Genomic DNA, 13,649 nt, shown 5'->3' on the forward strand with positions numbered 1-13,649 from the left:
TTTGTTGATGTGTACGTAGTTAATGAGAAGCTATAGAAATACACAATCTATATATGATCTATCATAATATATGATCTATCCAAGCAATAGACCCTTTTCACATTTCTGGGTTTCTCAGAAGGGGAAGTCATCATAGTTGGGTAAACTTTTACAGCGGTGAATGAGAGACTTCATTAAAGGGTTAGTTCACCCAAAAATGAAAATTCTGTCATTAATTACTCACCCTCATGTCGTTCCACACCCCTAAGACCTTAGTTCATCTTCAGAACACAAATTAAGATGTTTTTGATTAAATCCGATGGCTCAGTGAGGCCTGCATTGCCAGCAAGATCATTTCCTTTTTCAATGCCCAGAAAGCTACTAAAGACATATTTAAAACAGTTCATGTGACTACAGTGGTTCAACCTTAATATTATAAAGCGATGAGAATACTTTTTGTGCGCCAATAAAAAAAAATTAAAAAAAAGCGACTTTATTCAACAATATCTATTGATGGGCGATTTCAAAATACTGCTTTATGAAGCTTCGAAGCTTTACAAATCTTTTGTTTCGATTCAGTGGTTCAGAGGGCGTATCAAACTGCCAAAGTCATGTTAACTTTTGAAATTTCGAAACACTTATGACGTAACGAAGCCTGAAATGACATGATTTTGGCACTCCGAACCACTGATTCAAAACAAAAGATTCATAAAGCTTAATGAAGCAGTGTTTTGAAATCGCCCATCACTAGATATTGTTGAATAAAGTCGTTATTTTGTTTTTTTGGTGCACAAAAAGTATTCTCGTCGCTTTATAATATTAAAGTTGAACCACTTTACTCACATGAAATTTAACATTTAGGTATGTTTTTAGTACCTTTCTGGGCATTGAAAAAGGAAAGGATCTTGCTGGCAATGCAGGACTCACTGAGCCATCGGATTTTATCAAAAATATCTTAATTTGTGTTCTGAAGATGAACGAAGGTCTTATGGGTGTGGAACGACATGAGGGTGAGTAATTAATGACAGAATTTTCATTTTTGGGTGAACTAACCCTTTAAATATATTTTTTGTGTTTCCATTTGCACAAATAGCAAGAGAAAAATTCAACAATAGTGTTTTCACAACTTTCAAAAAGAGGAAACTCCCACAGCCGCTGTATTAGAAAAACCCTCACAGCAGCGTTAACTAGTTTTTTTGTAATTTGATGCAAAGGTAATATAATACTAAGTATAGTGTTATAAATGTACATAAAAATTTTTTCACAGATCACAGTCTGTGAAAAGGGTCTATCATTTTTCCCCCTGTGCTTTAAAATAATAACGAATGCACCCATCATGTGTGAGACATAATCCCCTTTGTCAGTTCCCTAAGGGCCTTATAAATTTGAACAGTTTAGAGAAAATCTCCACGATAGCATTGATAGGCATATATGGCACACGCTCATCCGCTGGAAGAGTGAATAAAGAAAAGAGTAGCCAATTGGATAGTGTCTGTTTAAGCGCAAACATGCCTCCAATCTGGAGAGTGTGGTAATGCCTGTGTAAGCAATGCAGAAATCAATATAATGAGAAGGGGGAAGTGCAGTATACAGTATCCAAGAAAGAATGGGCTTTAAAGACAAGCTCTTCAATAGCTTAATGTGTACGTAAAAGGGCATGCCATGTCCTCTCAGACAACGTAAAGTTCAATTAGTTATTTGCACCTGATCCCCAACCCATTTCTCAAATGAATGTAATTCTAGATAATTGGAAAACAGCACCTTCTTCCATAGTGATTTACAATTCCCAGCAACATCAAATTATTGAGTGTTATTAAAGCAAATGACTGGCGAAGACAGTTGTAGACACTGACATATAGAAGGCGGCACAGATACGGCATCCATAACGAACCTTAAAGTAGCTTTTGCCGCTCAAATCACCAGTTAAAAGGCCAACTTGACAATACCCAACAATTAACTTGAGAGTTTGACAAGTCCCAATTACTGGTAAATCAAACTCCCAAGAAGCTACACCTAGTGGCTTCACAGTGCCTCTCACATTGTACCTAGTGCAACCAAACTGAGAATTACAATTACTGCGAGCAATTGCACCTATCCAAACAGCAGAAGAAACTCTCAGAAGTCGTCCCTGATGAACCGCATGCCTCTTTTCCCTGCATTTACCACATTGGGTCAATTAAGCTAATTAGACAAGAGAGGAGACCAACAAATTCACATTCCTTCATCGGAGCTAAAGTGGCGATTGATTGTGAGAGAATGGAATAGGTGGGAGGATTTTAAGGAGGCCTGAAATAATTGCTATGTGGCTGCCATTCTGCAAACTTTTTTTTTTTTTTTTTTTAATCCTAAATCATTCATTTAAAAATAATTCATTTACAGTAAAATCCTAATTAATATTATTAAAGGTTCAGTAACAGAAAGATGATTACAAAGCCTCGGGCATCAAACAGAATTCACTCACTGCACTACGTTTGGGAATTTCTGGATGTTCCAAAATATCTAAACAATTATATTCTCATTCAGTTCATATTCATTGTTCGCATACATGATTGAATCTTTTTTTCTTCTTTTTCCAAATTGCCACAGTTTTCAACAAAACAAACTAAATTGGCTAAAACACCACATAAAAGAAAAGCCATTTCAATGAAATGAAATTTTCTAAGCGACGCAGACAGAATGAATTTATTAGGGTTGTGTGTGTGACAACCAATTCCCTCCAACAAGCTTGGTTTCCAATTAGCAACAATGTGGCATATGCTGAGAGATGTGAGATTTCTCAGTGTGAACTCATTTTAAATTCGCCTACGCTGGTGAGAGGGGTCTGAACCACCAGCTAAGGATGCTGAGCTTCATTTGCAACAGATAACAGATTTAATGGCTTATGCTCTTTGACAAATAAGCTGCATTTTCAGACCTATTTAGAGATGTCTACACATTTTACATACGCCTGTGTGGCGCTATCCACACTCCCTGCTAAAACTGTGTGAATATCACAAGCTTTCTGTGAAAGGAAGACATATCAGTGTGAATTATGCATACCGTCTAACCCGGCAGTGAAGTCTAAAACGGCGCAGGCAGAAATGCAGCATTACTCCCTTCATTCTCATCCTCTGTCATGCCTCTCTACTCTATCTGTGGGGCTATTTTTCCAGCTGAGGGTAAAGATAGAGTTCTGCACAACACATCTTGGGGCTTTCTAGATTATTCTGCTGTCAGTCAAAAGTAGAAATTAAAAAAAAAAAAAAAACTAGTAGCCTTCAGCTCATTTACAGCGCCCTCCAGTTTCTTTTGCTGCTTTTTATAATACAGAAATTCAAATCAAATCCATCCACTATATTTATTTATTTATTTTTTCTATTTTTAAGAAATTCAATAAAATCTCTTAGTTCCATTTTAATCTATACAGCATGGCGTCACTCTTATCTGGGATCGTTTCTGTATCCGTGACTGGAATATTTCTTATCAGTGACTCAGAATACTGACACTCGTCCTTAATTCCCAGCAGAATATGAATAAACATGGAGGGCAAATGCAATTTCTCCCATGAGCAAACATGGTGCAGCAACACAGTCTTCATTAAACAACACTGTTGATTCTATTTCGAGGTTATGATCCTACAACCTTCCCCTAATAATAATTTAAAAAAATTCTTTTCGTTTACTTTGCGGTCATATAACCAACAAGGGCATGTGGTTTCTCTCACAAACTCAATCACAATACACTATTCACAATGTAATGCATCTTAATAAACCAATACAGGACAGTATATCCTCTCCCACTAACTAGATGGATGGGTGGATTGACAGAGCGATGGATGGCTAGTGGCGTAAAAAGGATGTTTATCCCTCCCTCCACCCCTGCTCTCGGAAGGACAGTTCTTAAGTGCTTGTGGATTTTATGTTTACGGTGTTTTATAGGGCAGATCCAGGAGCCAAGAGCTGTAAAATGTTGTGAGAGGGAGGAGAGAGAGGACAGGGGGTGGAGGCAATGTTATTGTAAATCCAATCTTTATGGAGAACAACAGACAAACAGTCCTCCCCACTCCAGCCCAATTCTCCATTACTCTCCCTATTGACTGACTGAGTTCTCAAAGTTTCAAAGACTCATATGTTTCATGTGCTTTTGTACATTTTTGCTCAGTTCAACTGTTGTTTAAATCTGACCTTAATAACAGTCTAGCGCGGACACTAAACTACAGCCCTCAACGTGGTTTAATTAAGCCCACGGGTCAATTATCCTGAAATTGTTTTGTCATTTGATATAGCTCAGTAGCACCTAACGAGCCTCCCCGAGTATTTAACATGGTCAGGGTTGCCAATTTGTCAACATTCCACCCAATATTTGAATGAATTTGTCTGACATGGCAACCATGAGCATGTTCTCTCTTTCATTTTTCCACCGCGAAAGGTGGTACCAAATATCTAACTGCATGTTGGAGATTATCGATCTCCAAAGCTATTTTCTGTTCAAAGGAAAGTCACTGCATGGTGCTACCTACATCCCGGAGATAAACTTTAATAAAATACAGATCTGTTTCTCGACCCTGGTCCTGGAGTACCTCCAACACTGCACAATTTGGATGTCTCCCAAATCAAACACACCTGATTCAATTTATCTGCTCTTTAGTACAGACTCCAAGACCTGAAATGGGTACTAAATTAAACTTTACATGAACAAATTGTTTGTTTTATTAAATACTTCATTATTTGAACTACTTTAAGTATATTAGAAATGAGTGGCCCAATCAGTCACAGATATACTTCAGAAAACTGTGTGTCATGTACTAGAAGTACATTAACGTCTCTCGGCTTTAAAGGGATAGTTCACCTAAATATGAAAATTCTGTCATCATTTACTCACCGTCAAGTTGTTCCAAACTTGTATGAATTTCTTTCTTCTGCTGAACACAAAAGAAGATATTTTGAAGAATATGGGTAACCAAATAGTTGATGGACCCCACTGACTTCCATAGTATTTTTTCCCTTACTATTAAAGTCAATGGGATTCAACTGTTTTGTTACTGACATTCTTCGAAATATCTTCTTTTGTGTTCAGCAGAAGAAAGAAATTCACACAGGTTTGGAACAACTTGACGGTGAGTAAATGATGACAGAATTTTAATTTTTGGGTGAACTATCCCTTTAGGAACACAATTACTAATCGAGAAGAACATTGTATCTCAAAGGTAATTTTATTCATATATATGTGAGCCATGTGCCAAAAATCTTGTCCACCCCTGGATGAAAAGCTAAAAGATAAATAAAATAATCACGGCACTGTAACATTTGTATGGTGACTGGTCAAAGGCATGATCACTGAATATTATACACTATAATAATACAGTTAAGGGTGAATTTCTTTGAACAGCGCATCATGCGCATGCAAAGTTTTTTCAGATTAATGTGCTACCGGACTGGACACCAAAAATTTACTTATTTTGCAACGTGGAATTAAGCAATTTTCTGTGAATCAGTGAGACTTCCTATTCATTAGTTATATGTTATATGTAAATATCTAGAAGAATAACAAAGTGCAGTAAATGGTACAAGCTACAAGCAATACTACAAGCAGTAAGAAATACCATATTGCAATATCAAGCAACATAACAGCCGGTTTTCTACAGCTAAAAAAATAATTGGAAGCGGATGACACCGGAAGACAGGCACATTCAATTTACAAACAGCTGTGCCCATTTTTACTTTCAAAATAAGCTGGATACACAACGTCCTTGATGTGAACAGTTCATGCAGGTTATTCCAAAAAACCAAAACTTAATAACGTGTCCCACCTCTGAAACTACTTTTCTTCTCTTTTCTTTCCTTACACTTGATGTCACCAAGCCCTCTTATTTTTTACCTGTCATATAGCAACAACTTTAAGATCCAGACAAATCCCAATGGGTAAAATAAAGTGCCTTACTTTTTTCTACTTCACTCTGAAATGTCACAATAAGTTGCAAATGTCATTTCAAGATGACTTTAAAAAACACCAATTATGTTATATCATACCTGCAAAATCAACATGCTATAAAAACATGCCAGATACAAAAAGGTGCGTGCTTTCGCTCACTTGGGTACTTTGGTGAGTGAGATGCATACTTAGCAGTCCTGGGAAGTTCATTCCAACCTCCAAATTAATGACCACTGGATAGTCTGTTAATCCTCACGCTTTTACACAGAGACCTACGGCCAGCCGATCAATGCGTCAACTGGGAGAGATGAATCAATGCCCTGTCAGACAAACTCCTCTATCTCTCTCTCTTCATGCCCACTCTTAGTCCTTTGCCTTTTCAGCTTCTTTTTCTCCTCGCCCACTTCCTTTCTTTCTGCTCATGCACACCTGTTTAAATGAGATCCATTAGGCCGACTAGCAGCATGCATAAAGTCCTATGTGGTAATATGATTGCTAAAACATTAACCAGCCATTGCTTTGCTTTATGACAGCTTAGAGGTGATGATGGAGAAATAATAAACCTGAGCACTCTACTAATGCTGAATGAATATGCTAATGTCAATATGCTAAATATCTGGAATATGCTGACTCTAATAGCTGTATATTAATTATGAAATAGTTTCATTTCCTAACTTACAATGGACCCTAGTCAGGTTAGTTCAGCATATTTATTTGAACACAAATGAAAACAAGGCTGTGAGGGATAGTTCTGTACAGTCCTAATATCTTAGTTCCATCTCATTTTTACAGTCATCTTTCATAACAACATACTTCAGTGTTGAACAACTGACATATAACTTACTGAACATACTGTAAATCTGTCCCTCATAACCTTGTTTCCTATGGCTACTCTGAATAAAGTTTGGAGGTACAGCTTTACTAAGATGAAACCAAGAGTGTGAACATTATGGAGTGCTAAACACTCTTGTGTAATGTACGTTTCATTCGTACTGGAAGCCGGCTCTCTCGCAGAAAGTCCAAAACTGACTCGAAGTAATGACTTATTATGTTCCAGGAAATCCCTTTTATGAAGAAAAATTCTGTGATCATTTTTTTACATTTTATAAAATCCATGATGTCAACCAATCATAAAATTGTCATAAAGAAAATATAGGAAGAAATATTATAGAATACAAATTAGTGGTTATTGTTCAGCAGTGTATTTGATTTCTTAACCAATTAAAAGCAAGCGATAGGAAAAGATAAAACCTGTCAATTAAATAATTGTCTGAGAAAAAAAAAAAAAAAACATGGGCCGTATATATAAAGCTGCTCAGAGTAAAATTTTAGTCTTAAGTGTGTCACTCTTATTAGTTCACCCAAAAAGGAAAATTATCCCATGATTTACTCTCCCTCAAGCCATCCTAGATGTATGTGACTATCTTCTTTCAGACAAACATAATCAGAGACATTTTTAAAAATGTCCTGGCTCTTCCAAACTTTATAATGTAGTAGTGAATTTTGAAGCCCCCAAAAATGCATCCATCCATCATAAAAAATAATCCAAAAGGCTCCAGGGGGCTAATAAAGTCCTTCTGAAGCGAAGCGATGGGTTTTTGTAAGAAAAATATCCATATTTAAAACTAAACTAAAATAACTAGCTTCCGGCAGATGACCATCTGCATACTGCGTAAGTCAACTTATATACACTTAGGATGGCTTGAGGGTGAGTAAATCATGATTTTCATTTTTGGGTGAACTATCCCTTTAAGAAAGAGTGTGATTCATAAAGGTTAAAATTAGGTCTCAGCTCCTAAATTATATAGGTGTGCTGGAGAGGTATCCTAACCTAGTTAGACCACACACTTTCCAACAAAGACATAATATATTGGAGTTACGTACATGTATATTATGTTATGATGATGGGGAGATACAGGCTTGATCGTAAAGGGATTCTTTTTGTAACTGACCTTGTAAGAAATGTAATAACTTCTCCCACTCTACAAATCAATGCTCTAACTGCAGTAATCAAAGTAATAATGACATTTTTTGGCAACTGTAAAAATGCAGCAGTCCACCGGTGATTACTTGGGCCAATCAGTCCACAGTCAGCAGGGTCTTAAATAACACTACTGTGGCACTGACCACACCAAACATACAGTAGTGGGCAAAAGTGATGTGCAAAGTTTTTTGTTTTGATTTGTTTTTTGTTTTTAATGACCTTACAAGTTTTCTTAAACCCTCAAAATATGAGCAAAATATATGAAAGAAGAACAAAACACTAAACTTAGTGCAGGTAATTATCTGACAAAATTATTTGGCAAAAAAGGCAAACTACAACTACAGGTTTTAGAAAAACAAAAAAGCTACAGCAAAAAGAAAACATTGACAACAACATAATCAGTTATTAATATTCCACTGGTTCTCTCTTGTTTTTACACGTTCATAATTTCTTTGCATGATTTGGTATGTTTCATTGTGTTATCACAAATAAAACAATTGACTTCAAGCACAACTACGCAAAATTATCACAAATTAGTGTTGATGCTACGGAATCCTTTTCTACTGTAAAAAAATATCCTTTTCACTGTAAAAAATGAATGTGATTTTAACGATAAAATGTTGTAAAAATGCTACGGAAAAAAAATGTGTAAATAGGTTAACAGTAAGTTCCCGTACTATATACAGGGGAAAACAGTAAAAGCTCTTACTAGACATTTTATGTAATTTTCACAGTAAATGCTGTAAATGTTACAATTTTTAGAAGTAAAAAAAAAAACAAATCAATGTATAATTTACAGTCAAAAACTGAAAACTGATATTCCCTGTGTGACACTCCACATTTGAAAGTATTTTGTTTAAATAGTCATGTTTCTTAATAGTTTTTGTTATCAGTTGTGCACATTAGGGTTTTATGTTACATCTTCTGTTGTTTAATGAATGTTTATTGCATTATGTAAGTGTTACCATGATGGTGTTTTGCGTTTGCATGAATGACTCTGTGCACCTTCCTTATATTAGTATATACTTCAGCTCGTGGAAAAGCTACTTGTGATGAACTGATTCTTCATGTGGCTTTCTCTTTTTTTTTCCACCTGCATTATTATGGTGGTTGTCAAATGTTAAAGGTACAAAACAGATTTTAGTAGTAGTGTGCATTGTTGAATTTACTGGTTTACATTCAAATTTTCTTGTTTGTAAATTACAGTTTTATACTGTAAGATTTACAGTTTGTTCTGTAAATGTGTTTACAGTTTTTCTGTATTTTTTACAAAATTATTCTGGCAACCCCAGCTGCCAAAATTATTCTGTAAAAACTACAGAATTTGCGAACATGAGTTCCATCAACAGCTCCAAGTCACATGGTAATGCTTGCAAAAACACCGGTGCACTGCTGCATTTTTACATTTGACAAAATTTGTCATTATTACTTTGATTACTGCAGTCATCGCATTGATTTGTGGAGTGGGAGAAGTTATTACATTTCCCATGAAGATGTCAATTTTCCCAGGCTGGTCAACACTTTTGGCCATTACTGTATGATTTGGAGCCGCTGTTGGAACTCATGTTCACATCATTGCTCTAACTATAAATGAGGAGACATGTACCAGTAGAAAAGGATTCTGTAGCATCAACACTATTTTTTGATAATTTTGCACAATGCAAAATTAAATACATTTTTAAATAAATATTAAAATAAATCTTTAAGTGTCTTAAGTAAATGATTTTTATTATAATTACATTACATTACATTACATGATTGGTGTCCTGCTGCTGAGACTTCACCCTTGCAGGCTCTATTGGCTGATTCAGTGTACTTTGCTGAAAGTTGCTTTTAGCTTCTTTATAAAGGTCTCCTACATTTATAAAGTCCTACTTTTTACTAAGAATTTTTTGACACTCAAGCCAAAGCTTAAGACTATTCTTAAGAGCATTTCTGAGAAGTTTTATACTTACGGGCCCTGGTAATACACTTGACATTTCTGTCCCCCACATTTCTGAAATGATGGTTACACCCCTGATGTTTTTAGTCTGTCGTCTTAATACTTGACTTGTCTCTTTAGCTATTTAAAAGATGCAAATGTGAAAGGCTTGAAATTTCCTGAAAGTCACTTTGTTCTGCAACTGCCAAGAACACACAAGCAAATGCAGATGAATGTAGACACACCTGAGAGTTTTGGAACAAAGGGACAGACTGGATACCACAGACAGGCAGTAATCTCTACCTCCACCTAGTGACATGAGCTCTACTGATGAGGACTGCTGACAATTACTGTTCTACTTTATTAAAATAGTACTGGAAAAGAGTGACATGGCTGAAGAGAGTTTTTTTGTTGTTGTTTTCCTCTATAAAAGTATTGAGCGCATTCGCTCTCTAAACTCAAATGGACATTTAGTGCTGTCAACTGAGAAAGTCAATGACTCACTTGCCTTATTATATAGAGCAGTGTTCATTCAGACAAAACAGGGCCACAAGCTCAACTATGCCAAATTTTTTTTGTGCATTGCATATTTAACAAAAATGAAATAAAAAATGACCAAGAAAAAAAAAAACTTTTAACAATAAACTGCTGATTCTCTTTTAAGTTTATGATATATGGCCAGTCACAAGCGTTTTGGGAAACAATAAAATTGTTTGGCAGACAAACACAAGCAGGTAAATGAAGACTATGATTTTTCCTGTACTTCGACTCTCACCTGCATTGGCAATCGCGTCGATCTCCAGTTTTGTGATGTCACCACTGAAGAGGGATATTTTCTTATTCAACTCTTCATTGACTTTGTACTGAGGCTTACAAGAGGAGTCACCTAAGAGGAAGCAAACAGTGATGTTAACATACAGTGGGCACGGAAAGTATTCAGACCCCCTTAAATTTTTCACTCTTTGTTATATTGCAGCCATTTGCTAAAATCATTTAAGTTAATTTTTTTCCCTCATTAATGTACACACAGCACCCCATATTGACAGAAAAACACAGAATTGTTGACATTTTTGCAGATTTATTAAAAAAGAAAAACTGAAATATCACATGGTCCTAAGTATTCATCCAGTTCTGTCAGGTTGGATGGTAAACGTTGGTGGACAGCCATTTTTAGGTCTCTCCAGAGATGCTGAATTGGGTTTAAGTCAGGGCTCTGGCTGGGCCATTCAAGAACAGTCACGGAGTTGTTGTGAAGCCACGCCTTCGTTATTTTAGCTGTGTGCTTAGGGTCATTGTCTTGTTGGAAGGTAAACCTTCGGCCCAGTCTGAGGTCCTGAGCACTCTGGAGAAGGTTTTCGTCCAGGATATCCCTGTACTTGGCCGCATTCAAAAACACCCCCACAGCATGATGCTGCCACCATCATGCTTCACTGTTGGGACTGTATTGGACAGGTGATGAGCAGTGCCTGGTTTTCTCCACATATACTGCTTAGAATTAAGGCCAAAAAGTTCTATCTTGGTCTCATCAGACCAGAGAATCTTATTTCTCACCATCTTGGAGTCCTCCATGCGGGCTTTCATGTGTCTTGCACTGAGGAGAGGCTTCCGTCGGGCCACTCTGCCATAAAGCCCCGACTGGTGGAGGGCTGCAGTGATGGTTGACTTTCTACAACTTTCTCCCATCTCCCGACTGAATCTCTGGAGCTCAGCCACAGTGATCTTTGGGTTCTTCTTTACCTCTCTCACCAAGGCTCTTCTCCCCCGATAGCTCAGTTTGGCCGGACGGCCAGCTCTAGGAAGGGTTCTGGTCGTCCCAAACGTCTTCCATTTAAGGATTATGGAGGCCACTGTACTCTTAGGAACCTTAAGTGCAGCAGAAATGTTTTTGTAACCTTGGCCAGATCTGTGCCTTGCCACAATTCTGTCTCTGAGCTCTTCAGGCAGTTCCTTTGACCTCATGATTCTCATTTGCTCTGACATGCACTATGAGCTGTAAAGTCTTATATAGACAGGTGTGTGGCTTTCCTAATCAAGTCCAATCAGTATAATCAAACACAGCTGGACTCAAATGAAGGTGTAGAACCATCTCAAGGATGATCAGAAGAAATGGACAGCACCTGAGTTAAATATATGAGTGTCACAGCAAAGGGTCTGAATACTTAGGACCATGTGATATTTCAGTTTTTCTTTTTTAATAAATCTGCAAAAATGTCAACAATTCTGTGTTTTTCTGTCAATATGGGGTGCTGTGTGTACATTAATGAGGAAAAAAAATGAACTTAAATGATTTTAGCAAATGGCTGCAATATAACAAAGTGTGAAAAATTTAAGGGGGTCTCAATACTTTCCGTACCCACTGTATATCAACTGTTTGTCAAGATATAGGTCTACATACAATACAATAAATGTATGTCATTATCCTTCTAACAATTTCTGGACTACATCAAAGATCAAACTGTACTAGGATCAAAACAAAGAGATTTACTTTTGCTATAATTATACATAATGACTGTTTTATTCACCTGATGGACTCCAGACAGGAATCTTCTCCAGAGGAATGAAGTCAACCCTGTACATTTCCCTCCTCTTCTCCTTATCCAGGGAGCAAAGTTTATCTACCAAAAAGGAATATTTAAACCAAATCATACCAACATAAATGTAAAACAAAAATGCAAGGTTTTTTTTTTATTCAGAAATTTTAGGGTTATCCGTTTATGAGTGGAATTGGAAATCTCACATTAATTTAGCTCATATTGCTCCGCACTTAACCCTCTACCGCATGGTGTGGCCATATGGCAAAATACTCTTTGTGCTCATTTCCTTGCCACTGTCTCTTTAAGAGAACATTCCTGTTTTTTGTTGGTAAGAGAAGACCTTAGTTTAGCCAGTAATGTGCTTTGGTTAAGTCACATAACATGCATTTTTTTTCTGTGGCGTGATTTCTGACAGACTGCCGTCTCTTGTCGATAGTTGCTGAAAGCAAACTAAAACATAGGTAACAAACAAGAACCAGCCCATGTCACATTCACAAAAAAAATTGGTAATATCACCTCAGGTAAGTTATGATGACATATTCACCACTCAAAAAAGCTTTTATGAAATTAGTTCTTGGTAAATCAATCAAATGTCTGTGTTGCCAAGCGGCAACACTGTGCAATATGGAATGACATTATTGCAATAGTTTAGCTAGCTAGCAAGGTCAGCTGCAATCTGTTAAGCTATAACAATAACAACATTAATGCTAGTAATATAATGTTGGTTAGTCGTATGTTAAGGACTGCCATGTCATTTGTATTATGGATAAAATTAACATCGGAGACCTGCCTGCCCACTGCCACCACAGCCAGTACTACTGGACCAGACCAACCACTGGCCTACCATGGTGTCTCAAGAAGGCAGGTGCAGGTATCCTGGCTGTAAGGGTATTGTTAGGGTAAAGTGCACCAAATGTGAGGTGCACCTGTGCCTCACCTCTGAAAAAAACTGCTTCGTGAAGTTTCATATGGAAAAAAGGTGAAGTTTTAAGGATTATTGGGGGCTCATGTTCATAATCTTCCTCTCATAAGATTGCATAATGTTGAATTTTCATGAACTGCAATGTTTTTGGTTTTATATCAATGTTTTATGATACATGATGAACAGTATTATATTTGTTTTTAACTGTATAAATTTGCAATTTAAATAATATTCATGAAAACTGTAATGAAATTCAAAGAATATAAAGCATTATTCAGCAAAAAATAATGGAATAAAAGCACAAGATGTTGGAAAGTATATATAAGGTGTATAATGTTTATAATTACTGTGTTAAAGCTTATAATAGCACCACTTGAATCAACACAACATTTCTGTGGG

At 36.6% G+C, this 13,649-nt stretch overlaps 1 protein-coding gene across 2 annotated transcripts in view; it reads right to left on the reverse strand.

Moving 5' to 3' along the window:
* Positions 1-13,649, reverse strand: part of macrod1 (mono-ADP ribosylhydrolase 1) — a 71,563-nt gene that overhangs the window by 55,945 nt on the left and 1,969 nt on the right. For both annotated transcript variants that reach the window (XM_051918285.1, XM_051918284.1), the window contains exons 2-3: positions 12,317-12,409; positions 10,570-10,680 (exon numbers count right to left, since the gene is read on the reverse strand). In XM_051918285.1, the coding sequence (XP_051774245.1) occupies positions 10,570-10,680; positions 12,317-12,409 (204 nt within the window). The remainder of the gene's footprint in view (positions 1-10,569; positions 10,681-12,316; positions 12,410-13,649) is intronic.

The sequence above is a fragment of the Ctenopharyngodon idella genome, chromosome 14 (genome assembly GCF_019924925.1).
Source record: "Ctenopharyngodon idella isolate HZGC_01 chromosome 14, HZGC01, whole genome shotgun sequence".
NCBI lineage: Eukaryota > Metazoa > Chordata > Actinopteri > Cypriniformes > Xenocyprididae > Ctenopharyngodon > Ctenopharyngodon idella.